Source organism: Abrus precatorius, unplaced genomic scaffold (genome assembly GCF_003935025.1).
Source record: "Abrus precatorius isolate BTA unplaced genomic scaffold, Abrus_2018 Scaffold4, whole genome shotgun sequence".
Classification (NCBI taxonomy): domain Eukaryota; kingdom Viridiplantae; phylum Streptophyta; class Magnoliopsida; order Fabales; family Fabaceae; genus Abrus; species Abrus precatorius.
In genome coordinates this window covers 7,744,954-7,772,187 of record NW_020874384.1, presented here as the reverse complement: position 1 = coordinate 7,772,187, position 27,234 = coordinate 7,744,954, and the positions used below count along the sequence as shown (strand labels likewise).

The 27,234-nt window shown below is 31.9% G+C and overlaps 3 protein-coding genes and 1 non-coding gene across 5 annotated transcripts; 2 read left to right on the top strand and 2 right to left on the bottom strand.

The window, feature by feature from the left end:
* The first annotated feature begins 1,811 nt into the window (after positions 1 to 1,811).
* LOC113865002 (protein PARTING DANCERS) lies at positions 1,812 to 4,757 on the top strand. The gene is made up of 7 exons (XM_027499300.1): positions 1,812 to 1,849; positions 1,955 to 2,031; positions 3,181 to 3,276; positions 3,367 to 3,461; positions 3,532 to 3,572; positions 3,672 to 3,755; positions 4,081 to 4,757. Exons 4-7 carry the CDS (start codon positions 3,374 to 3,376, stop codon positions 4,228 to 4,230), a joined length of 363 nt encoding a protein of 120 aa, XP_027355101.1. The 5' UTR covers positions 1,812 to 1,849; positions 1,955 to 2,031; positions 3,181 to 3,276; positions 3,367 to 3,373; the 3' UTR covers positions 4,231 to 4,757.
* A 1,309-nt stretch (positions 4,758 to 6,066) lies between these two features.
* LOC113866060 (origin of replication complex subunit 3) lies at positions 6,067 to 16,136 on the bottom strand. The gene is given in 19 exon segments (XM_027500950.1): positions 6,067 to 6,172; positions 7,159 to 7,335; positions 8,048 to 8,175; positions 8,986 to 9,061; positions 9,759 to 9,848; positions 10,044 to 10,047; positions 10,382 to 10,508; positions 10,713 to 10,782; positions 11,307 to 11,568; positions 11,648 to 11,786; positions 12,579 to 12,672; positions 12,753 to 12,820; positions 13,394 to 13,468; positions 13,595 to 13,868; positions 14,175 to 14,301; positions 14,408 to 14,581; positions 14,755 to 14,929; positions 15,067 to 15,285; positions 16,051 to 16,136. Coding segments are annotated over 19 exon segments (2,463 nt in total). The 5' UTR covers positions 16,129 to 16,136.
* A 2,003-nt stretch (positions 16,137 to 18,139) lies between these two features.
* On the bottom strand, positions 18,140 to 24,720 carry LOC113864568 (pentatricopeptide repeat-containing protein At1g30610, chloroplastic). 2 transcript variants are annotated; one of them, XM_027498427.1, is made up of 9 exons: positions 23,342 to 24,720; positions 22,862 to 23,053; positions 22,394 to 22,475; positions 22,096 to 22,287; positions 21,276 to 21,389; positions 20,652 to 20,742; positions 20,425 to 20,582; positions 19,312 to 19,743; positions 18,140 to 18,716 (listed from the first exon to the last, which is right to left on the bottom strand). In XM_027498427.1, the coding sequence occupies exons 1-9, from the start codon at positions 24,463 to 24,465 to the stop codon at positions 18,309 to 18,311; spliced, it is 2,793 nt and encodes a 930-aa protein (XP_027354228.1). In that variant the 5' UTR covers positions 24,466 to 24,720; the 3' UTR covers positions 18,140 to 18,308. The 2 variants fall into 2 exon arrangements, with proteins under 2 accessions (XP_027354228.1, XP_027354230.1); XM_027498429.1 differs by having other exon boundaries at positions 18,238 to 18,716; positions 22,111 to 22,287.
* A 1,670-nt stretch (positions 24,721 to 26,390) lies between these two features.
* On the top strand, positions 26,391 to 26,482 carry LOC113866420. The gene has a single exon (XR_003505059.1). It is a non-coding gene; the product is annotated as a small nucleolar RNA snoR117 (small nucleolar RNA).
* The last annotated feature ends 752 nt before the right edge of the window (positions 26,483 to 27,234 follow it).

Here is a 27,234-nt window from a genome sequence, read left to right as displayed (position 1 = left end):
TTTGTGTAGTGGCTATCATGAGTAGCTAGACTCCCTTTGAGATTGGATGTAATCTTCTACTCTTAAATATTTTGATAATTTATATATAGTTATTCATTTTATAAATATTAGTGTTTTTAATGCTTGATTCTATTTTAATTGATAGTATTTTAATTTAAGATCGAACTGAATGAAACTCACTCAGTATATTGTGATGTGATATCGTTATTCATTGAATATTCTTAAGAACCTCGTATTTGAGGAATCAGTATAAGGAAATATGAAAAGAGTACATCAATGTCTATAAAATAATTTATAGGTATTTATTCATCAAAATATGGAAGAAGATGAATGATGAAATCTAATCCAAGCTCAAATCCTAATTTTTTTATATCGTAATTAATTTTAATTCTTAATTTCTAAAATTATTACCCATGAATACTTGTGCAAATAACTTTGCGTTAAGAGTTTTAAGTAGGATAATAGAAATTATAAATATATTTAGGTGGACACGACAATGCATACTTCTTTACTAAAACGGAAGGTTGGTATGTTTGCAAAAATCTTAACATGGCTAGTTATACTTTTAATTTCCTAAAAATATTTATTTTTCTTGAAAATAATATGAAGAAGTCATCCACAATATATGTCATATCTAACACATTTATAATAAAATATATTTAGTTCAGACTCAAAGACTTTATAGTTCACTCCTTTTGATATATTGTAATGCTTAATTATTCGTATAATAGCTTCTTTGTCATAAAATTACATTCCAACATATAAATTTCCATCTATCTCACAATGACCAATCAAGCACAAGAAGAAACAAAAACTCATTAAAAGGGCTAAATATAAATATGTGGTATAAATATAATATAACGTTATATACCTAAGTTAGCATGCTTTGAAAATTTAGGTGCTTGCATAGTATTAGATCTAAAGCACATATGAATGATGGCTTCCCAAATGAATGTTGGCCAATCACTAGATTTCATAAATTGAAGCTCTTATCATCTATATCATCATTCACATTCACATCTTCGTAATCATTTCTATAATCTCCTTCAAAGTTATCGTCATTACTTTTCATTCTACCTCTTGGTTAGGAACGATGGTCGCATATGCTTCTCCCTCTTCATCGTTACCTTCTTCATGTGCACTAACTATAATTTGTTTAGAAATAACGTCTAACTTATTGGTAGGAGTTGAGACATAAAACTTGTGATAGATTCAAAATATTAGTATTCTAGATATTGTATAAAACATTCATAAATAAATATTAGACACATTTAAGTTATAGTCTCTACTATATTTTTAGTCTCCACTTTAATATATTAATAAAATCAATATTTTAGTTCATTAAATATATCTGTGTAAGAAAAATAAAATTATATATATATATATATATATATCACAATATCATTTTAATTTAAATATATTTAAGGTATGAATGAATCATTATCTCATACAAATTTGTTAACTTTTATAATAATTAATTTAAAAATTATTTATGATAATTTTTAATTAATTAATGGCATAAATTTTTTTACATAATAATATATTAAAATTAAATCCTATAATAAAATAATTAATGACGTAAAAAATCATTCACGATGGTCACAAATCAATTTAATTTCTGAAATATGTTTATTACTCCTCTAAAATGGACTTCTCTAGTTATTCATAGTTCTGAACATTTTTATTTTTATTTCAAAAATTACACTTGAAAATTAAGTTAAATCTGAAAGGAAAAAAAAAAAGAAGCATGAGTATATAAACTCGTTGATACTTGGCGGGAAACACCTTCCTCTGCCACACTGCCATAACCGCCAAGCGCCGCCTTAGCAGCAGCCTGCGTGTGCTGAAGGTATGACCTTCTTCTGATCGCTTTCATTCGCAATTTGTATTCGCGAGAGAGAAAGGAAACGCGCTTCGAAAACAAAACTAAACGCTTATTCTTCTCCGTTCACAGTTCTCTCTGCAATTTACTCATGGATATATTCCTAAGAGATTCATCAGCTCCAACTCCGTCGCATGCCGCATTCTCCGGTACCGATGGTTCTTAATTAAGCGAAACAGATTGGTTAATCACAATTTTAATTTCAGTTTCGATTCTGTTTGTTAAAATCGTAAGTCCTATTTATTAGTGGCGCAAAATTGATCTCATGCTTTCCGACACTGTAATACTATGAGTTTGCTAAACTAACTTGGAGAAAAGGTTCGTGCTATTGTAACTCCATTTTTACCTAGAGATCTGGTTTTTATTTAAGGAAAAAGAAAGAAGCAACATGAATTAGTCGAAAAAACTTTAGTCCTCTATCGGTAGAGCAGTATTTTAAAATCATTTTGTAATTTCGTTTATGATGGAGAGGGATCTGTTGCTTTGATTCCTTGTTAGATTTCGATTTTCATTCTTTCAATATGATATTCTTGTTTTTAAGTAAGGATTTGACAAAAGGATAATTAAGTTTGAGGCCTTTGAGCATGCTTTAGTAATATTGTTGCAAAGAGAGTTATTGTCATCAGATTGATCCTAGGATCAGGTATAGTGAGTGGAATCTGGATTCTCCTCCTAAAACCAACCGTTTATCGTGGAAACTTTGCAGCAATGCCTCTGATCTTTATCTTAACGCGTTGGCTTTTACATGTGCTGATTTAACCATGTACTCAAGATGACGGTGCTAGATGTAGAACTCTGTTGCATGTTTAAATTTATAATCACTACAAAATGCATTCTCTTCTTAACTTATTTTGAATTAGGCCACTATTACGTACTGTTGTAGGCACAGGTGGAGTCTGTTTGATGAGAAATGCATGGAAAGAGGACCAGCATCCGTCCTTCATCAATTTTATCTCCACTTTTCTCAGTGAAAATTCTTTTCGCCTTAATTTTGTCCCAATCGCCCCAGTAATTGCCTGTTCTTTGGTTTTTCTTTTCCTGTTCCTTCTTTTGTTCCTTTCAAATATTGGTTCAGCACTGAAATTTGAGGAATTTCCTTGTAGGACTTTATTTTCAATTGTGGGGGTTTGTCTGTAGCCTTCATTTTTATGACAAACTGGGACTGCAACAATGTGGCTCCAATCTTCTGCAAGTAACTACGCTGCTTTTCTAGAGTCATTGTCTGGGGTTATGTTTGAGTGGTTCTACTGAGAAAAGAGTTACTAGTTTTCTGTCTGATTCAAATTTTTCCCATGCAGAGTTCAGAAACTAAAGACACAATTTGCACGTTTTTATGTTGTTATCACACTCCCAGCAAGAGAGCATATTGATTCATTTATTCAGTCATATTTCAAGTGAGTTTTGTTACTTGCGTTCTGATTGATGTAGTTTGTTATGTATGACTTGAATAACGAAACAAGGATCATGGATATGGATACGTGCAGATTCGGGATGGTGATTGGCAAGCCTACATTTGTTCCAGTGCAGGACTTAGAGATGGGGTTTGAAAAGATGGTAAAAATAGCTCATTCTTCTGGAGGTAGAACCAGAAACTTCAAACTATAATGTGTTGTTCCAATTTATTTTTCTCATCCTCCAACTAATTGCAGTATACAAGCAGGAGAAAATTGGAGAAAAATTGAAAGCTGAGGTCAGTTGATTGATTCTACATTCACACAACGTTATGCTAAGAGTCCATTAAGAAATGAAACTAACATATTGATGTACGAATTTTGTTACGGTTTTGAAGAGGAAACAACTAGTACAAGGAATGAATTTTTACCTTAAGGTGGTTACATCCATCCCAGGCATCGACAATCACGATGCAAATGCGGTAAATTCCTCTATTATGAGGCAACTCTTCAATTTAGTTTTCCAATTTTTACATACCTCCACCCAATGTTGCTAAAGCCCAGGATTCTTGATTATATAGACGTTTAAAACTCGTTAAGGCATACCAGCCTTATACATTTTGTGCATTTACTGATAACTACACTCGTGACAAATTTTTGAATTTGATGCTATATTAGACTTGTGTTTGTGCTACTCGTCTAGTTATTGAGATAGTATACCACATTATAATAATTTTGTCACGTGCGAAACCATGGTAGCCATGCATATAGCTTGAGTTATTTTGTTATTGTGATCGCTCAATTCAGCTTAGTCAAGCTATTGGTTCAGTCCAAGCAATAGCCAAGGCATCAAAAGAGCAAATTCTAGAGAACACAGATCTTTCTACGGACAAGGCAGAGATGGTTTCAAGGTTTCTCAGGGACCCAAAGTTTTACTTGCGTCCAAAGTTCAACTGATGGCAGAATAACAACAGAATCCAGGTTGGAGTTCTTTGCCCAAATGAAACAAGCAGCTCTTTGCACTGTTTTATCTTGTTAACTTCCTTTACGGGATCTCGGTTAATTCCATTATCTTGTTAACTTCTGTATAAACTAGTTCTCGCAATTCCATTTTTATCGACTGACAATCATCATGAAAAATAAAACACAATATTGTTTTCTCTTCACTGATGACTATAGCAGTTTTTGGCTCTTAGATCTTGGTTTGAAGTATAAATGGTTACTGATCAGACGGAAGCTTAACCGAAGCACTCATAACGTTTGTCTGTTTATTAGTTATAAACAGTACTTAAAATGATATTTCACTCATAAAACAACTAATCAACGGCATCATCGTTAACGTCATGGGATAAGGAAGCCAACAAAAGAACATACGCATCCCAAGGTGTTCCTTTAAACCCCTGTTGGTGAGGTAATCCATACATCCGTTCCCTTCCGCTGGGGTGTGCAGAAGAACTGCGGTCCAGTCCTTCTGCATCCATTTACCATATACGGTTGATCAGAGTGGAACTCCTATGATGATGGATGCTACCTATGCTCTTGTTAGTCTCTATAAATTCATTTTATATTACATGCTTATTTGATTAATCATCCGCCCTCTACCTCCTCAGCATGCAGTTAAATGTGAATGTAAATGATATTGATTAATCAATAGCTTTATATTATCAAATCATATTTTTTAATTCTTAAATATGAATATATATTTATTTTTTTTGTAATTTTTTTCATGTAAAATGATTTTACTTTATTTAAAACTTGTTTTTATGTTTTCAAAATTTCAAATTAATTACTTTCTAAATTCTCGTGTGTTAAAGATTGTTTTTCTCATCATATCATAGCTTTGTTTTTTAACCTTTTCTTTTTCTCAATTTCAACAACCGGTACTCAATCTTTTTCCTTTTTTTTTCTACACTTAAAATAAGAAAACAGGGATGTTTCATGTTCATACATTAATGCAACATATTAATGCTTATGCTAGTGTCACTAACCGTAAAGTCATCTGGTATTTAATTTCAAGGACATTATTGAATTTTTATTACAAAATTATGTATTAGTTAAAACAAATTTTTGAAATTTTCATATTCTTTACTAAAGTTTTAAAAGTATATATAGGTTGCCAAAATCCAAAGATCTAAACTAAATCACTTGTTTTTCACCAAATCGGTATAATTCAATTGATTTGACACTTTCTCTTCAACCCCGAAATAAAACGCCGGTAAGCAGAAGCAAACTAAACCATTACAAACACAATCCTATTTAAAACAAATAATAATTTTTCATGCATTGCATAAGTATTATTAAATTAATAATTTTTAATAAAAATTCATGGTATACAATTTTTGAAATAGTAAATATTTTTATTAATAATAAATTATATTATAGTATATTATATTAAATAAGACTAATTTAAAGAGATAATTTTTTTTAAATTAATTTAAAACTTTAAATTAAACTTAAATTGAAAATTTTAAACACTCAATACAGAGAATTGTTATATAATATAATGAAAAAAACATGCAAAATACTCTTAAAATATCTATTAAATCCACTCATTTAAAAATAAAAAAATTATTTTAATATATAGAGGCAAAATTATTATAAAAATATATTGGGAATTTTTTTTAAAAAAATGTAATAAGCATCCTATGACAGGTAGATAGTTTATCTTTCTTTTTCCTTTGAATTAGGTATATCGATTAACAAATCAGCATATTAGACCATGAATAATTAGATAATAAAAAAATAAAGTTATGACATTTCAAGAAGAAAATTAGTAAACCAGTGAATCCACATTCAAAGACCAAATGCAACTCTTTGAGCAAAATCAGGGCGCCTCTTGCTGGGCATTCTAACCAGTCCAGTGATCTGCAGCTCTGTAACTGCCCTACAAAAGCGTGCTCTATGACAAACCAAGATTAAGGACTGACCGAGATCAATAAAGTGCATTCAAATCACTGCAACTGGGAGATTGAAATGGGAAATATGCAAATACACAAATATTGGATTTTATTAATTTAAGCATTCATAAATAATAAAATTTTATTAAAAAGATGAATATTGATTATACTTTTATAATTCTAATACAGTAAATGTATTTTTCATTAAAAAATTATTTATAAATCCTTAAACTAAGCCTAAAGGCTGAAAATAACAAAACCAAAAAACATTAAGCATACCATAGTTGGCCTACAAGCTAAAATCATTTAAAGACCAATAAAATGTACACTAGGTTCCTTAGTCTAACATTAGGCATAAACATTTTTTATTATAATTTTTCATCAAACATTCACAGAAATTGTCACATTAAGTTTTAAGACCAAAGTGCACTTGAGCCTAATTTAGAGATTGGTAAGTTGAACTATTCCCGTTAAGAACTTCGCAACAAATACTGGTCACATGATTTGAACGTGACAATTTCCATTTATGTCTAATGGAAAATGACATCAAAGGATTAAAACAGTTAAGCATAAAATTTAGAGCTACAAAGTATTGCGGCACATTTTTATAAGTTTAAAGGATCGAAGTACACAGACCTTAAGTAAGAGGGGGTAAATGGACTTTTTCTTAAAATAATAGTACGAAAAAATGTACCCCATAATTGTGAAGAAATCTTGAACAAATTAGAATGCTGAGTGGCAGCATATACCGGTGGCAATCAAGTTAAAATGTTCCATTATTTCAAATGGCCCCGTGTCATTTAGTTTTTTTTTATTAGAAAACGTTCCATTATATTTTCCAAGTTAAAATGCATGCGTGTGCAATAATAAATGACACTAGTGACATTATAACTTTATAAATCCTAACTTGCACATCTTGCAATGCATTTAAGCTGATATACCTCATGCTATCAAAGATACCGTGTGAAATGGAAATTATAAAGGATACTGGATTGATGCTTCGTTTTGGTCTGCAGATCCGTTTATATCTTTTCTCTTCTTTGGTTGGGGGGACTGCTTTGATTTTTGTTTCCGTTTATTTTTATGTTGAAGAACAATTGTTCTAAAAGACTCGAACCAGTCATGAAGATTGATAAGATCTCCATGCTCTTGAGCCAGAGAATACCTGTAAAAATATAAAGATAGAGATATATTTACATCAAATCAAACCTTCGAGTAGAAACGCTAAAGCTAAATGAAAGAAAAATTTCAGAGCTCCACTGCGATTAAAGACTACTATTTACGTCGGAGATTTAAGTATATCTACAAGGCCGCATGTTGACTTAATGTCAATTGCCAAATACTAAGCTAGGCGTTTGAAGAGATTTATAAAGTCAATAGCATAAGGAACAAGATTGGTTGAACTTGGGAATTCTTGGACTCCCACCCTCCCAAGAAAGAAAAGTAACGACCTTTGGAATTTAAAACGAAGAGATCCTTTGCTCGGGTATACAAAAGTTAAGAGGGGAGATTTCCCTATACCAAGGTTAGGGCAATAACAATCTACCGTACTATGCCTTCTCTCTTCCCCATCTTTGTACTCTACAAATACCTATTGATGAGTTGAGTGATATTTATATGTACTGTAAAGAGAAGCTGAGTAAGAGAAACAATGAATGGCACTACCTAATTATAGTTAGGCTCCTTGTACATGTATTTATACTAATGAATTTATGACAAGTCCAAGTCCAGTAGTACAAAATACAAGTCCAACCAAATTTTAGTTAACCTATTAAAAAGATGGAAATAGCTACCTGGAAAAAAGGTAAAGGAGAACATCATCGAAAAGTTGCAAGAATTGGTATGCTGTAAGCAAGCACTTCACTAGATATACTTACATAATTGAGGAATCATGCCTCGATGGCAATAGGGCACTGCCACTCTTGCTACAGCAACCACACCTTAAAATCTTATGGACCTCCAACAGATCAACTTGAATTCTTCTTCTTGGATCTCCAATTAAAACCTACAATGAACAAGGAAGATAATTAAAACTGCAGAAGAAAAAATATTGCAAATAATTTTGAATCTAGTGTCTTAATCTTCATGCAACGTAGTTGCATTATAGAAATCTCACATATAACAGAATGGATACAGGAATGGAATCCTATTATTTGCAGTTTATATAAATAACGATCTGAACCAAATATGCCTATTTCCAAAAATTGATAACAGAAAGACACACTGCACCTCCATCTCATTCATGATACACTGACCATGCCAAAGAGAAATGAAATTTAGTCAGTGTTTTAAGTCAAGCTAAGGAATCTCAACAAAGGGAAGCTCATGAGCATGGAACGGTGGAAACAGTGAAAAGCTTTGGTCATCTAATTCGTTGGAGAACATGCAAAATTCTCATTTACTTCTTTATCTGAAAATATCATATACAGTTATTCAGTTTTCCCCAAAAGAGCAGAGTTATCCAAAACATCAATCTATAACAAAGACACACCCATTCAGGTTTTTATGGTTTTAAGATTTATTTTAGCATTTTATCCAGATTATCAGCAAATTTTACCAAAGCTGCATTTCTGAACAAACAAATTAAGGATTAATAGCCTAGTCTTAGTTTAAGCATAAGTAGGATCTAAGAATTGGGAAGTAGTGAAACAAGAGAAAGGGGTAATGAACTGTAGTTATTTTCATATGTTAGCAAGTTATGTATAAACTGGCAGTGTCTAAAAGTAATATCAAGCTGCAACTTAAACCCAAGGGTGATTCGGTTTGTAAAGTAAAATATCCATCCAGTGGAAAAGATAATCTATGGGTGCCTTACCAATTGAAGCTTCTCAATATTCTTGAAGCAGAAAATTTCATGGAAAGGCATGCCTTCAATGGGCTTCAAAAAATCTCTGTTCCATGAAAACAATGACCAGTAACAATACTTAAATACCGGCAATGAGGAAATGACAGTTTAAGTGCCTAACGATAAAAGTGTTTTTCTACTATACTTCTATGCAAAGCAATGCAGCGAAGGAAGCAATAAGACAAGCTCTTCGTGTTAGCACCATAAATAATGTCAGCAATAAAACACGATCTACTAGAAGTTATCTGATTGTGTTTGATTCTTGATTATTTTCATGTTAATAATATGGCTAGAGGCTTGGTGATTATAAATATCATCAAGTTGAGTTAGAGTAGAGATATCAGCTTCAAAAGATAAATATTAATATGGTAGAATCTTGCATGATTGATGGGAAAGCTGATCATGTATCAACAGTTCTCTGACCCAAGACATTGATAAAACTATTGTCTTGTTTTAATTAAATTTGTTTAGTAAAAACAAATAAAAAGGGATGTGGGACAATGCTTAGTGTAGGCAAACCAACAAATTGAGCCAACTGCTTTTTGAGTTATTGAAGATAAAAATTCAAGCCCCTTGTGAAAGTGACATATGCCTTCCAGTCATATCTCTTGCAGCGTTCACATAAGCCTAGTGTTGGACAATAATATAGATTTACTATAAAACACTGCCAATATCGAGTCTTCCACCATCAATAAGCATAAATAGTTAAAATGAAAAAAGCAGTTACAAAAAATAAATCTTACCTAACCAGACAATCTAAAAATGCAATAGCTTGCGAATTTAACATTCTTGCGTCCTTGTCGATGTTTACTGAAATACTGGATGCATATCTCCTAAAAATATAAATTGGTGCATTAGTTACCAAATTAAAAAGCCTACAAAACCAATCACAATCACACATGCATTTCTTTTAATTGAAAAAAGACTTCATTATAAGAAAAGAAGTTGCAAGTGAAGTAGATAACAATGGATATCCCTTGATACATCAATTTTTACCTTAGATGTTTAGAAAAGCTTTAATTTAATACCAATCTGTACATTATTCCATAAAATACGAATAATGACTTCATCTTTAATTAATTGTTAAGTAGATTGTTTAAATCATGTAACTTTCACTCTTTCTATTAATATATGAATTTCACCCTTCAATAAAAGAGAGAATAAAAAAAATTGTGTTAAAATGTGAAGAAAAATTAGTGGCTCGTCAGGTAAAGGTACCAAAACATCATTAATAAGGAATCCATCTCCTAGTCCAAGGGCTCGCTTCTTTTGAATAACATATTTCCACCCTTGTTTACCAAAAAAAATTGTCCATCCCCATCTCCACAGCCCGGTAAATAATATCTACATTTAAATTATGATCTACAAGGAAATAAATTAAAAAAAAAGAGAGAGTAAAAATGTTACTTGGAAATGTCCTTGGAACTCTTGCGGGAACTCTTTCCATCTTCGCATATTACTGAAGATTGCAACGCTTTTAATTTCTCATGAATCTGCAAAAAGGGTACACTTAGTTTGCTGACCTTCTGTTGGCAATCATTATTAAAATGAGAACATAAGTAATTTCATCATTTAAGATTCCCATATTTAGTAATTGGATCCAATTACTCCAAACATGGTCTCGACAAGAAGGGGAAAAAATATTAATTCAGAAAAATTTACATTACCAGCAAGCATATATTCAAGTTTAAACATACCTCTGAAATATCTGCAGTAAGTTTTCCCCAATTCTCAATCAACTGATGTAGCATTCCTGTGGGGAGATCCCTGCACAATTTCTAATCAAAAGTCCATACATATTTGAAGTATAACAAAATAAAGGACTGTGTTAAGCGATTAAATCAGCAAAGTTATTATAAGTATACACAGTGCCCGCATTACCGTAATAGACATAGTTAACAAGTTGATGGTAAAGGTCACTGAAAAGTGTCTCAATAGACAAATAAAGAAGGAAGGAATTTTTCAAATTAATCTAAATAATCATCAATATGGCTTTTGTGATGTCATCATAATTTTTGGTTACATCATTTAGTATCCTACTAGAATTATTTTTCAAAGTCAATAGTTTTCTTCCTATTAGATTCAGGAAATACAATACTTCGTTACCCGGTATTGCCAATATAGAGAGGTAAACGGGTGCTTTGGACGTCATCTTTAATCACAAAAAGATTTTACAGATTTCATGGCTTCCCTATCTATCCTTCCTCCTTTTCTGCTTAAATGTGCTCCTAAGAGCAAAAGTTTTTCTACATCAAGCTTTTCTAAAAGAAGACAAGCACCATATTCCCAACCTCACTTTGCGTACTATCTGGCAAATAAAACCCCCGTTTTGCATGATAGAGTATTGTTGACAGGGATCCTTTGTCGAGGACAAACCACGATCTTTTTCATCCCCCACATGACAATCAGAATCCCTTAACGGATACAAATCTTGATTGAGAGCTTCACAAAACAAATCCAGCAATCGCACTCTGCTATATTTTCCAGCTTCATATAGACACTGAACCAAAGGAAAAATCAGGATCATGAACTCCAACTTAGCCACGTCAACAACTAATCACCAAACAATTTCATTAGGAAAAGTTTAGGCAAATCACAATGAATACAAAATATTTTCCAATTTTTTATCTACAGATGAAATTCACAGGTATCGCAGCATAGCTAAATGCAAGGCGAACATAATAGACTTCCCAATTCTCATCCACCGTAAAAGGGGATAACCAAGAGGAAAAAAAATAACCAACATCAAAAGGAAAAGAAACACAGAAAACCTCGAACATGCAAATATGAAATTCAAGATCATCACATAATGAATATATGGACACCATGCTTCGATAGCGAGAAAGAAGAAATAAAGATAAAATAATCTCCGTATTATGGTTTAGTTTTTGTTTTGGGAAGACAATAGTTGTCCATAACCTTTACTAAAAGCTGTTAGAGTGTTTGACCAGATTTGAGGCTTACCTCATCTAAACCCTAGTTAATTCTTCCTTCAATTTGCCCTAACCCATTAAACCCTAGCACTAAGCCCGCAGATGCTACTCACAGCACCCAAACAGCCATCATTCCTATCTAAAACTGCCCGTCTTACTGCACTAGCAATAATCACACTTGATTAAAAAGCAGTAGTTTGTCACTTTGACTTGCATCCTGGCAACCTCATCATCGAAGACTAAGAAAATTCAGCTCTTTTAATGGAAGGAAACTGCGGTCCTCATCTTTCAGTGGCATGTGCCCCTTTTAAGTTTTCTTACATCATTTTAGCAGTTAAATATCATACACGACTCTGAAAATAAGTTTCATCCCTAGGTTAGTATTATGGTCGCGTACATGAATTCCATTATCGATTTAACACCCGTATTAAAACTTCCTTTCCTACCGAGTTTGAAAATTTTCTGTAGTAACTTTGATGTACCGATAAGCTACTTATTAGATTGTTTAGGTTTCTACTGTCATCAATTGATCAATTATCATACGAAAGATAATCAATAAAGCAATGCAAATTTGACTGATAAGAATGGACGGTGGGTGCACAGGATCTAAAAGCAGTTCCTAAATCTTACGAGAACGGTAGTGCTCCATCGCTTCTGCACTGTCATAAGCTCTGACAAACCTTTCGCCACGCTCTTTTTAGTCTGATGATCAACCATTTGATTCCTAGATTAATTTTAACCAAGGGATGAACTCATTGTCAAGCAAATCTAAATTAGAACTAGAAAATTCGTAAACTATAATACCTTGCATACGATGGAAGTTCATCTATGTATTTCAAAATAGTCTCTGGTGATAATGCAGATTTTCCCTCCTGACAACCCATTTATAACCAACATTAAAATGATAATAAGAAAAAGGAATAACATGGTAAGATAGACAAATAATTTCTGGGCAAGTTTATGATGACACATCATTTAACACAAACATTGGCATTGGTCGGAGCAGAAGCAAGTATACATTCCGATCAATATCATTGAAACAAAGTATTTGTGAGAGAACACTGCATGTATAGACTGTCCACTGTCTACTTAATCCCTTATTTATAGCTTGATTACATTTAATCAATGGAGTAATTGAGGAGATAGTGATGTTTATGCTGCTCTTATACTCCATAACAAGAACACACCCAGCAGTTTGAAAATTGGATGTAGTACAGATACCCACGCCCATATGCTGAAATGTCTAAATTTGAGTTACGAGAGCATGGATCAAACACTACCAACTGAAAAAAAATTTAGACCAACAGGGGGCTAAATGACCCTACAGTACGTAATCAAAACTCTAGAGCCAAAAGCTAAATAAAAATAAGTATGAAATAAACCAGATTTGTAAGAGCAAACTCAAAGGAAAGATAATTCAAATATTAGAAGAGTTTAAGACAGACTCTCTGTTCTTCAGCAAGTGTTCCCCCATGTATGAGACTCAGAGGTTCCATAGAGAAATGTAATAAGCAAGCTGCCTGAAAGATATAGAAAAAAAATGACATGCAAAAGCCTAGGTCATGTACCCGGTCACTGTGTGAGTAATCCAAAAAATGAAGATACAGATAACAGTCAGTCAGTGATCCAAAAATTGCAGTATTAACCTTCAAAGCTCTAATAAAAGATGTTACTGTCCCATCCTGGTTGATGAAGTAATTTCTCAGGAAGAGTGCCACTTTATGACCAATACTGAACGTGGTGCAATGTTTGACAAGAACAGCCTCAACAATTGCATCCATTCTCTCTGCTGGTGTTCCAAGCATGAACCTAGAGGGGCACAACCGCTCAAGAGCATGAAATGGCATTATATTTCTTGGGGTATCCACCGTTGTTGCAACTCCAAATATTAAGATGATTGGCACCTTGACAACCCATTCACTGATAGAAAAAGATGAAGAGATTAAAGTCAATTCACATCATTAAGTAAGATTCACCATTACACATTAAAATAAACAAACTTCACAATCTCCAAATGCGATAAAAAATATACAAGGAATATACACAGCGAGGCCTCAATGGTTTTGGACAAAACAAAATAGTATTGTCTAATTCATGTAGCTGGCATCACCTAATGGGAAAAAGCTTTAGTAGTTGCGGTGAATACATGGTTAGGCCTCATCCTTGCAATAGAAGATCCAAATAAAGTCTTTAAGCATTATTCTTACAGAAGATACTTAAACATACCTCAACATCAGGATAAAATCAGTTAAGACTGATCCGCAACATCTCTCCAAATCATTAATGATCACCACCAGTGGTTTACTGTAGTTGTCTTGTTCTCTATACCACGATGCTAAGATTGATATATCAGCTGACTGCTCACAAAAGCATTAAGAAAGGAAAAAGTAAAGGAGACAGTAGAAGTAGATAGAATTAATCAATTCAATTATACGCAAATACAAAACTGACAGAAGCACCCACATCGATAGCTCCGCCAAGAAACTCATGCAATAAAGCTTTCAAGCAACCAGCAATCCCAATTTTTATTGAAAACTCCATTGATGAAAGCATACCCACATGGCATCCATGGGATTTCAAGAAATGGCTGAGTTCTTCAAATGTAAATATATCATCAACGAACTCTATGTTTCCTGCCAATCATAATTCAATCTCAGGATTTTTTTCGTTTTAGAAATATAAATGTTGCTTTCACTACTCATACTAGAGTATGATGACCAAAAGCAACAAGCAATCCACATGCTTATGGAATTGATGACCAAAAGCATTCAGAGGATTTACCAGAAATGTGAACAAAAACACTTACTGGTAATAACTAATGCAGTGAACAGCTGCCCAACAGTAGTATTATTTAGAACAGGAAAAGAGCGAGTTGCTTCAGCAATAGTAGGTTCTCCAAGCAATCTAGTTGCGTTGTAGCACTCCAGAACCCACTGTTGTATATCATTAAATACACTAGCATTGAGATCTCTTAAAACATCCTGAAGTAGAAAGAAGACTCATCACTAATTTTCTTGCTGCATTATTCCAGGGTAAAGAATGATAAAAATTCGCTGGAACATACAGCGAAACCAATGGCAGTAAGTTACAAGATTTGAGGGGAAGGTAAATAGAGGACCTCAATTGTAGATTCAATTTTTGTCCAAACATTGTCAAAAGCTCCAATCTGCAGTTGCTGAAATAAATGGCCATCGCATTCTTCAGTCATACTTCCTTCCAGTTTCTTTACACTTTGTGGTGATGATGAAGATAACTCATTTCTCTTGCGCAATTTTCCCTGTCCTGTTGATGTCCTATCTTTTCTTTGGGATGAAGCTTTATGAAGAACGAAGAATGGCTACAGAAAGAAACCAAATGAGGATTAAATCAGCACTCTGCCTGTAGTAGCTAAAAGGTAAATCAAGCTAAGAATAAAACCAACAGCTACATGTCACACTTGTTCTTTTCTGATCACAAAAATTAAAAAAATGAACCCCGGTAAACTAGCAGTACTGCAATGGATTGAAGACAATGGCCCATAGCAATGTTTTTATAGAGGCTAGATTCAAATTATTTGCTTGTATTCTTTACAGAAATGAATTATTATTAAACAATTATTATATAGGCATTTCTGGACATTTCTCGATCATTTGAAATTGATCAAATTACTGGTATTCATTTAGAATCAAAACAACAGATTCAACTTCAAATGCCAACCAAATACTGGAATGAAAAAAAATGGAAAGCCTAGTTAGCACTCGAATGGACGAAGACGCGACATGCCATGGCCTTATTTGTCTAGCTAGAAATAAAATCACGAGTCAATATACCTAACTGGAGCAGTTAAAACCAAGATTAATAAGATAATATCAAAGGCAAAAGCACACGCCATTCATCTACAAGATATACCAAAGGACATTAAGCATCAATGAGAACTGGAAGCTAACGAACATGTCGATACCAATCAAAGGCCATTCAGAGTGAAGTAATATTCGAAATTAGTAAAGTAAAACAGTGTTAAACTGGACAACGGCAAATCGTCAAGGTACATACATAATCACAGAGAGTTTGTGAGGATCTAATAATCAAAGCTATGAAGAAAGGTAAGAGGAAAAGAGAGAACCTGAAGATCATTCTCTACGACTTCGGGTGTTGTTGACGGATGCAGCGAATCAGCAACACTCGGAGAAGAAGGTGCCATCCGATGAAAATCTGAAATCTGCTACGGGACACACGCGCGAGCACGGAGAGAGAGAGAGAGAGAGAGTGCAGCGGCTATGTGCCAAGAAAAAGAGATCGAGCAGCGCTCAGTTATGGCGGGAAATCACAAGGGTAATTACGGAAAATAAAGCTCCACAGTCACAGCTCCCGCTTTAGTTTACCAACTATTTTTGTGTTATGGGAAAAAAAAAAAAAACAACGCATTTGTTTTCGGTGGGATTCTATCATTCTATTTCTTGTAGGACTAAAAATGGAATAGCGTATGTTGTTTTCAAAATATTAGATTCAGGTATCAAAAATGAGTTTATTTTTAATAAATTATTAGTAAAAAAAAATTGCTGCATTAGTAAAAAAAAAATTACAGTCAAGCTAATTAAAATACATTATAAGTATAATTTATATTTATTATAAAAATTAAATTTTTTTTATTCATATAACCAGATATGATTAAGTTACATGTTAGTGCATTTAAAATTTTAAATAAATATTATTAATGTGACTAAAGCAGCAAATCATTTTTAAAACAAGCATACACATTTTTTTGCATAGATAAATTCTATATTTTAGTTTAGCTTAAATATTATAAATACATTTAAACAAATGTGAGTTTTTTTTTTTCTACAATTACGTGGATTCAACATTAATATTTTTTTTATAAATAATACTTAATGTGAAATAAGTAAAATTCTGATAAAAAGAGAGGTGAAGGAATATAAAACAATAAACATAAAATGAAATTAAATTTTTAATTATATAGTTGGTAACAAATTTAAGAGGACTTCGAAAAATCTTTTGGTTATCAGCTCAATAGAGTAAAAAAGAGTGAACATGAATGAAAGAAAATTTCAGAGCTTATGACATGATTTTTCTATGATATTTTATGGTAAAAATTAATAATTTAGAGCGTGTCATTTTTTTTCCTCCAATATATATATATATATATATAATGTGAAAGCTTTTTAGGATTAGGCTATGAAATCTTTTAAAAAACAATAATAACATTAATTGTTGATGAGGATATGACTAGCTTATAGGACATACAATTATACAAAGTTCTTTAGATTTTGGAAAATGTGTATTTTATGAAAAAAAAAATAGATCATAAAAATTTAAAATTGTAAGTAATTGATAAAAAGTTATATAAGTTTAAAAAGACATGTTATGAAGAAGCAATTGATTGGAAGTAGCTAAATAGATAAAGCCCAATGAGTTACAATCCAAAAAAACAGAAAAGTTAAACTAAGGATAATATACCTGACGGACGACCCGTCAAAATGTGATCAATGACAAAGCAAATCAATCCATAAAACTCACCTTTTAAAGTTTATAAATAAAATATATATTTATATATGAGTTATTGTTATAAAAATGTTATTTGAATATTTTTACATATTTTTCACAAATATAAATTGATTTTAAATTCTTTTTATGTCCTCAAACTTCATTTTAAAAAAAATTGTCTTTCACCTTTAAACAGGTTGGACTATAATATTTAATCTGCTTTAAAAATCAGGATAGGATAAATTGTCCCATTTTTTGACAGACTTTTAGTGGACTCTTCTACTTTACCATTTCGACCTAGAAGTTATTAATCAAATTTTTGTAAGACTTCTAATACTCCTTGCCACATTTAAATTTTTCATTCCCACTTCAGTATTCCATCGTTTTCTTTTTCGAGATTTGAAAATGTCTAACTAACATGTCCGTTCCCAAAGTTCACCAAATCAAATATTACTCCCCAAAATTCCATTTCTAATAATCCCTAGATTTGGCTAAGGCATCTATCTTTATACCACAAACTTTAGCTCATGTTCTCAAAAGAATTTTGACGTTTAGCAATTCTACTTCACTGATAAGTGAGGACAATAATTATTAATTAATACAGATTTCCTCCTGAAGATACTGTGTACAAGCAATCAATTCATAAGCATTTTTAAATTATGGGGGAAATTTTTTTGAAAACTAAAAATGGTTTTTTGATCATGAATAATAAAGTAACAAGAAGAACATATTATTATCTACAATCCATTAACCGAAAAGCAAAAGTTTGGGTGAGATTTGGGGGAGTATTTCCCGCGTAAACTTGCATGAAATGCATCTAATAGACGGCTTTCATTGGATTTGGTTGAGTATACATTACAAAATTGTGCATAGAAATGTTCATCTAGAGTTGGCTGCTATCAATTTACTGTCTACTGCAAATACATTTTCCACTGAATCCCTGTCAGCTGCACTAATAGTGGCGAAGAAAATTTCTTTGCATGACTTCAATAAATACTCCAGTGTTGGATTAGGGGAACTAATATTGGAAACTATATTGCTGGCCTCATTCATTAGTCTAGTAAGTGTATCCTTCTGAAACCGGTGAGAATTTTCTTTGAAAAGATTCAACCAAGATGACTTGGAAAACTGCTGCAAGTCATTTGGGGGATTACTGGTTATACATGTGAGAGCAGCAACATAGTCATCTTTCTCAAGCTTCAAACAGAACCTCTCCTTGATCAGAGGAGCTGGTGGAATTCGGTCTGTTTCATTCAAGTGCTTCCATGTTATCTCCAAAGGCCCTTCCTAGAAAGTTCCATAAGTTAATGAAATGATCTCAGATTTCCTCATTAGTTAACATCTCTCACTCTATATCGTTTGTATCAACAAGAAAGCTAGACCTAGAACTAAGATTTTGTAACAGTTGCAAGCTATACACCGGGACAATTTCAAAACATATGTAATGTACAAATTCAACTACAAGCTGACATGGTGCACAGAGATTTTGAACCAGGCATGGCATGTACAAATACAGGGCAGCAACACAAACATGTAAGTGAATAAGGAACTTAACATATACATGCATACAGATAGATATAGATATATGTAGGGTCATTCACTACATCCCTAAATGAAACATTTATTTCAATTAGATTCTTATAGTTCACCTCATTCAAACTAACAACGAGAGAGAAATTTTTGAAGAGGATAGGGAGAAAATGTAAAATCCATTATATTTTCTTCCTCTTGATTGCCTTACCAAGCAAGCTTTTCATCATATTTACTACTACCTTACTAAGTATATGTCCTAAATTACCCCATGCCCAAAAGTACAATGCTCTTCACATGATTGCAAAAAGGATCATTCATAAACTAATATGTACAAAAAGAATAAGATCACCTTTCCAGCTCTGGAAGCCTCCAATATCATTCGAAGATGACGTTTTGGATTAAAGTGGTAACCATGGAACAGCATCCGTTGATACACATAATCAAAATAATCCCACCTCTTCTCTGCAACGCATGCATCTAACATGGTGTTGAATGTGTATGTATCAGGTATCACCAGCATTTTGTAATCAGTATTTCCCCTCAGATGATTTGTGCTTTCTGACATCTGCTCAAACAGCGCTTTGGCTTCTTGAAACATTCCATGTTCCAGGTAAGCTTTCAGCATTATGTTACAAGTAACCAGATTTGGAGCACAAATTTCCTTCATTTTCTCAAAAATATAAGCCCCATCTTGAATGTTTCCAGAGTCTAGACTTGCTTGCATCAAGCCAGTGTATGTCACTACAAGTGGTTTATTTGCAACCTTACATATCTTGTCAATCTGTCAAAAGATGAGTAATAACTTCGATAATCAAGCCTTTTAAAGTACATAAATATCCTTGTATACTAAAACTAACTTATTTTCATAACCACCAGGATGCTTCTTAATGAACCCAAAGAATTTATTCAACACAGAATTAACAGATAACAATGTTAGTACAATCAATTCAGGTCAACTTAAGAGAATTTTTTTACATTTCCCTGAGGTGCAAATACCATGGCCATCATTCTGACAATTCTTTCTGTTTGGAGTGTGTTGGTTGGTATAAGCAATTAAGCATGTTGGAAGAGTTACAGAAATTCTATGGATGTGCACAATGCCATAACAGTTACTTAGTCAAGTGGGGCTGTAGCACAGTTTATCCTACACTCACCAACTGCAAGTTTGTTACCCTTCCATTTCAACCATTGCATAATATATAAAGGAAATTCTCGGCATTTCCCATAAAACTTTCTCAAAATTACACTTATACTTTGTTCTTTTGAGACTTTAAAAGCTCTCTGGCTTTGAGGTAAAAGTTGCAAGTTACTTGGCCTAAATGCAACGATTTAACAATACATCATCAACCTATTAATGCACTTACACTTTCTCAAAGAAAATGAAATGAAATCACCATTACTACTCCCTCCCTACCCTATTACAAGGTAACAGACAGAGAAAATAGGAATAACAAAAAAGCACCTGCTTTAGTGCCTCGTGACTTCTTCCAGCTGCACATAGGCATCGAGCTAGATCATAATAAAGAGAAGCAGAACCTACAATTCCACGTCTTTCCATCTCTTGGACAGCCAATATAGCCTCATCCGTTTTTCCCTCTTTCCATAGTGTATTTACAAGAACTGTAACAGGAATGTCAAGATTATAACAAAGTTAAGTAATTGACATAGATATGAAATAAATGAGAATACCTCGATATGTCAATGAATTGGGAAGGGAAGACTTCTGAAGTTTTCTGAAAAATTCATGCACCAAGTTGTACTTGCCACAGGAAAACATCACCTGTTCAAACATTACACAAATTCATGAATTAAGTGCAAGCCATCATCCATATATACACACGAATGATTCTGTAGATTTGTGCTTTTTTATGGAATCAAAGTTTTCCAATTTCAGCATAATTCAATTCAAATAGGAGCAAGAACCTTGTCCAAAATCCAGTACAGATATCAAATTTAATGGAATATATTATTCTATTTTTTTGAAGCAAAAATTGAAAATCACATCTCTTCCCAATCAGCCACACAATAAAAATTAAACACTTCCTCCAAATCCAAGGGTATAGCAAGTGAGCTACTCTTAAGTTGATGTAATATTTTCTCTTCTATGCTGCGTTTGATCTGTTGTTCTTGGCGATATTGTATCCTACTTCATTGTACTCTATATTTCTAATAGAATTTCAATATTCTTAAATTAAAAAAAAGTATAACAAGACCATCCAATTTTACTTCTCAGGTTGATTAAAACGTTTTGTTTACCAAGACACATGTAAAATATTCAAATGTCCTATCAATAATAAAAGAGGCAACTATTACCTCCATAACTAGGCCATAAGTTGCAGCAGAAGGTAGTTGGCTTTGCTTCTTTAACTGCTGTAAAACCCAAAAGGCCCCTTCCCACTGTTTCCGCTTAACACAAGCATTAAGGACCTGCATTCCCAATTAATATATAAATACTGAATCAAGCCTGAATTATGAAATTGGGCAACTAAAGCTCTTAAATGTAAAAAAGAAAACTATTTTCAAACATTAAGGCAGAGAAGCAAAAGAGTTGTTTAACCAACACCAAGTATGAAGTATAAGAAATCCAATCACAATAGTGTAGATAAAGGATAGATAAATGCTCCAGAAAATCATAAAGTTATGCATGCAAAAAATATGCAACCATGACGCCTTTTATCAGAATGACTCATTCAAGTAAAGAATTGATCTCCTATACAACTTTGAATAACAAAATTGATTTGGGGCATTCTTATGGCAACCCAAAGATAAGAAGAAAAATGAAAATTCATTTAAAAAAGAACCATTGAACAAAAAAAAAGTATTTTTTATTGGTAATAAAAACTAGTATTTCAAGACCAACAAAGATGTAGCTGCATAAAATTGGTTTTTTCATATTGTTAAAATATCTATTCTCCCTTTAACTATAGAAAACATTGCATTATAACAAATAAATTTAACCATAAGGATATTTTTGGACTTTATCTTGCACATTAAAACTGATGAAATGTCAGACCCCAGCCCAAAGCCATCTATCTCAATTCAGAAGTGGCCTCCAAATCCAAATATATGAGTAGAACAACTATCTCATAACCCTCTTAAAACCTCTTAAAACTAATTTATTTAAACAACTTACTGCATGATAAATTACAATATCTGGTTCCAGTCTTGGGTCCCAGTTCTCAAAAATCCCTGTTTTGAACTTCTTCTTAGGTGGTGATTGCATAATATCAATCACATCAAAGAGTTCCTTCATGTATCCTGCTTGTCCAAGAGTAACAGCAATACTATGATACGCTACTAAATCAGGATAAGTGGACATGTGTTGCTGGAAGCAAAGGAAAGAGTGTTAGTGAAGTTGTCCATATTCCCACATCATGTTAATTAACATGTTTCAGTAAAAATGATCATATTGCATGGATTACATGCATTACCTGCATAGCATGAAATACATTTAGTGCCTCTACAGGCCTCCTTGACTTTCCAAGTGCATCAAGAGCAGCAGTGTATATATGCCTAATGTCAAATACTGCGCATTAATGGCTACTTATAGGGAAAAAGGCCATTGACTAACCAGAGATAGAACTTTAAAAATATTTTGGGAATCTGCCACTAGACTGGAAGTGCATGTTTACGAAAATTCAAATCAATCAAAGGTAGTTTTCTCCTCCAATACATGTCAAAATCAAAGTATAATATAGGTTTCAAACAAACAACTAAACCCACAATTTGATCACATATATCTCTTCTTAAAATTTCTACAATTTGACATGAAAGATAAACAAGATAATTATGCATATTTCAATGGTTGGGTTGATTAATATCATTTAAAGATATCTATACGGGTGATTATCACTTGTCATTCAAGCAATCGTACTAAGTACCATAGGTCATTAAAGTACCTTAGCTTATGGGACTTGAAACGTTCACGCTTTTGAAGCCATTCAATGACCTGTATCACTCGCCGCCAGTTTCCAAGTGTCCCCAAGATGATTATAACCCTTGTTATAGAATAGTCACAAAATTTGAGCCTTGCACTTCTCATCATCTTAGAAAACATCCATTCAGGTAGATTGATATCTGCACCATTCAACCTGTTTGAGAAAATGATCAAGAACAAACACTTTATCATGACTAAAATAGTAAAAAAAAAAAAAACTAACTAAAATTACACATTGAGAATAGCCATTGGATTATCAACTTAAGGCAGGAAGGAAAGAAAAATGTTGACATGAGGCATCATTTGCCAGCCATATATCTGTGATATCTATTTAAGAAAATCAATGTCTGTCAAAGGAATTTAAGAAGAAAGCAATCTATAGACGCAGGAAAAAAAAACTCTAGGTGTCCCAAAAGCATGGAAGAAAGAATAGACTCCATACGATTTGGCTAGCTTTTGGATTCTCTCCTCCATCACTGTATGTGAAAATTGCAACTTTTTGATAACATTGTCAGGGTCCTCTAGATTCTTGAATGCTGCTCGGTCCACCTCCACGCTGTCAGAATTATAACCCCTATCAATGAAACGCTTGCGGCTTCCATTCAATTTGACTTTTGACTGTACATTTATATTCATCAAACTTCCACTTTCAGTATGTTTTCTACCATGTACTCTATCCATTGCTTTTTGGTTAGCCACAATTTTGTCTCCGCTAGGGGTTTTTCCCTGTGTGTTGTAATCCCTCTGTCTGAAACTAACAACTTTATTTTCTGACATTTTTGAAGAATATAAATGATGAGACACTTCCCTCTCTATGACATTCCCACCCCTATCATCCAAATTAGACCTAACTGTGTTCTTGCTTATCCTTCCACTTCCACTTCCACTTTGGTCTTGATTCTTAATCCCACTGCAGCCATCAGATTCCCATTCTAAACTATGACTCTGGTGTTTCAACCAGCCAGCTTGTCTTACCTTTGCCCCGTTTCTCTGCTTAGCCTTTACATCAAGGTTGCTTTGTTTCCCATCATATTCATTTTGAAATCCTTTATTTGATATTCCTCTGACCTTACCACTACTAGTGGAGGAGCCTTCTTTGTACACAACTAGTTCATCAGCTCTTAATGCCCCGTCATCTTTAGCACCTTCAAACCCATCTTTTCTATCAATTTTCTCTCCAACCCTAGTAGATTTTTTATTGTAATTCCCTTCAACACCTTTTTCCACCGCCTTCTGTTTTTGAGTAGTAGAAGCATGCTTCTTGCCCCTAACAGTTTTGGCAGATTCCATAGCCTTCAAATATTCGTCGAAAGATGGCTTAAATTCCAACCCCTCACTAATCAACCCAGCATTAGAGCCACTATTCAGTGAAACAACAACTGGCCCACAATTGAGCTTTCGAACATGAGAGACCCGAAACTTCTTTGCAACCCTCGTGTTCAAAGCATAACCAAAAAATGGTTTCAAAGAAATAGGAACCGCATAGGAAGAAAACGAATTGGCGCCATAATGCAAAACATATGCAGAAGCAGAATTGCCATTAATTTCAAAGCCAATAACTCCCATCTCAGTGTTAGCGTTTCTCAAGTTGAAAAAAATAAGAAACAGTACAGCGTTAAGGACTTACGAGAGACAAGGTCATATGTAACTGCTTCATTCGCGGAACCCACTTGAGTCCCATTGGGAAACCAGCACGCTCTCTAAAATTATCATGAAATGATGCACTTCTTGGGCCAATTGGTACGCGTATGTAAACTTTGGTCACGATTTTTCTGATAATGTTACTAAACGAACGAGCTGGTGTATCATACGAAGGTGCTTGGTACCCATAAATCTAAGTATCTTAAAATAAAAGAGGATTAACGTCTTTTTAATTAAATTATTAACTTTATTAGTAATTTTACTGTTATTTATCATTTATTTATATAAAATAAAAAGTAAATATCATTTTATATATAATTTTTTTTTTGTTAATCTCAACTTTAAAGTTGAGTTTAAATGTTCACAAATAAATTTTTTTTATAAAAAAATATACATTTATTATATTAAAATTATAAAAATATAATAAATATTTATCTTTTTAATAAAATTTTATTATGATTAGTTCCTTATTCTTTACTTTAAAAATTAAAATTAATAAAACTCATATAAAAAATATATCAAACTCTTTTGATTTAAAAAAGATATAATAAATTTTAAATAAAATAAATTATTCTTAACTGTAAAATTGTTTATTTTATTTTTTATGGATCAGACTAGGATTTAAATTGAAAATAATATATGTATAAGAATTATTTTAAAAAAATATTTGTGTACAAAACATATTAAAATTCAATATTATTGAAATTTAATTAAAATTAATAAAAATTTGTTTCATATATTTTTATTTTTAAAAAATAAATTATTCAATACTAAATAAAAATTCATTTTATATATTAATTTTAAATATTTTAAAAATACTATTTCTTAAAAGTAAATAAATTATTCAATACTAAATTTATGTATATATAATTTATATTTTATCGACTTGGTCAATGAATTAATTAAATTATTTTACAAATATAAAATAAAATGAACTTATAACTTTTTAAAGTCAATTACCAATATTTTATTATAATTTTATATTTCATATTTTAAAAAGTAACTTATTATTTACACAATTTAAATTTTAATTATATTATTTTTATTTTATTTTCTTAATATTTACAGTATTTTCTTTTTTATTATTTTTTCAAAATTTTATTAATTATTGATTAATAATCAACTTTGTTAAATAAAAATAAATTAAGTAAATAAATAATACTTTAAAAATAAATAAATTATTTAAATAAGTTCATATAATTTTTTATTGATATAACATATTAAAATTAATAAATTTTAACTTATTATTTAAATCAATAATATCATTCTTATTAAGAAGATATATTAAAATAAATCATATTTAATTTTAATATTATATATTATTTTAAATTATACAATTTATTTTTTAAATAATTTATTTAAGTATAAACTTTTAACTACAAATCACAATATAGATTATACATTATTTTACTAAATATAACTTTTAGCTTATTATTTACAAGAAGAGTAATAAACCTATTTTCTTATTTACAAAAAGAAAACAATTTATTATTTCGATTAATTTTAGTAATAAAATCAATGTTATAATTATATTGAGTAACTTAAATGAATTAAACTTTTATTTTATATTAATAGTTTACAAATATTTTATATGTGTATATAATTTGGGCCAAGAACGTGGGCCTGGAAATTTAAGAAAAACAAAAAAGGAAGGATACAGTCGTAACTTCACAAGAAAAGAAGATTAGGGTTTCATTTCATTTTCGCCTATTTAATCGCAAGACTGCAAGCTTCCTCCGTAACAAGTTACTCTACTTGGCTCTCTGTTCTTCTCCTCCATTTGAGCTTATATCATTGAGCGTTTAGTTTCATCATCAGTAGTCTTTGTGTGCGTTATCGTTTTCCTCTCTGGCCTATGATGCATGATCAATTTGTCCGTACCATCTGAGACATTTTCTTTATAATGTCTCTGACGAATACTCATTTTTTTAATCTGAGGCCTTCTTTTACTTCTTGCCTTCTTAGCTAATTGAAAATGAAAAATATTCTTATTTTTGCTGTTGATTTGGAACGATGGCATTATTATATATATCATCAAATTACAATGCTCTTCTACGTTGAGTGGTCTTTTTTTTGTTTTCTCTTCTGTTTATCATTTTATTATTTAATTTGTTATTGAAATATAATGCTTGTTTGCGAATGAAAAGGCAACAAATTAGAGTCTCTGTTTTGCTTATTCCATAGCGATTTCAGTGCTGTACGTTGCCGATAAAAATTTGGGACTAAGACGTTTTCGTGTGTCTCTTTAGACTCATGAGTCGTATGTTCATACAGTTTTTTTTTTTCTATCAGAAAACCCAATTCTGAACACCTTGCAGTCGTTATTTTTAATATAAAAGGAATTGAATTGTTATCAGCTTTAAATTTTCTATATATATATATATATATATATATATTATATAATTATCAAGTCCTTAAGAAATATTTAACATATCGTACCAAGTTTTTTATTATTTAAAAATTGCTGTTAACAGTTTTTATAACTGCGATTAATAACTATTAAATAAAGCTTTTTCATTTGAAAATTATGCTAGAAATAAGTTTATTATATCTCAAATACAGTTGATAAGATTATCTAAGGATTCTATTTCAATATTCTTATTCTACTTTATAAATTTATAAGAAAAATAGATAAAATAAAACACAAAAGCTTACGTTATAGAATATTAATTTGTAATTGCAAACTTAGTAAAA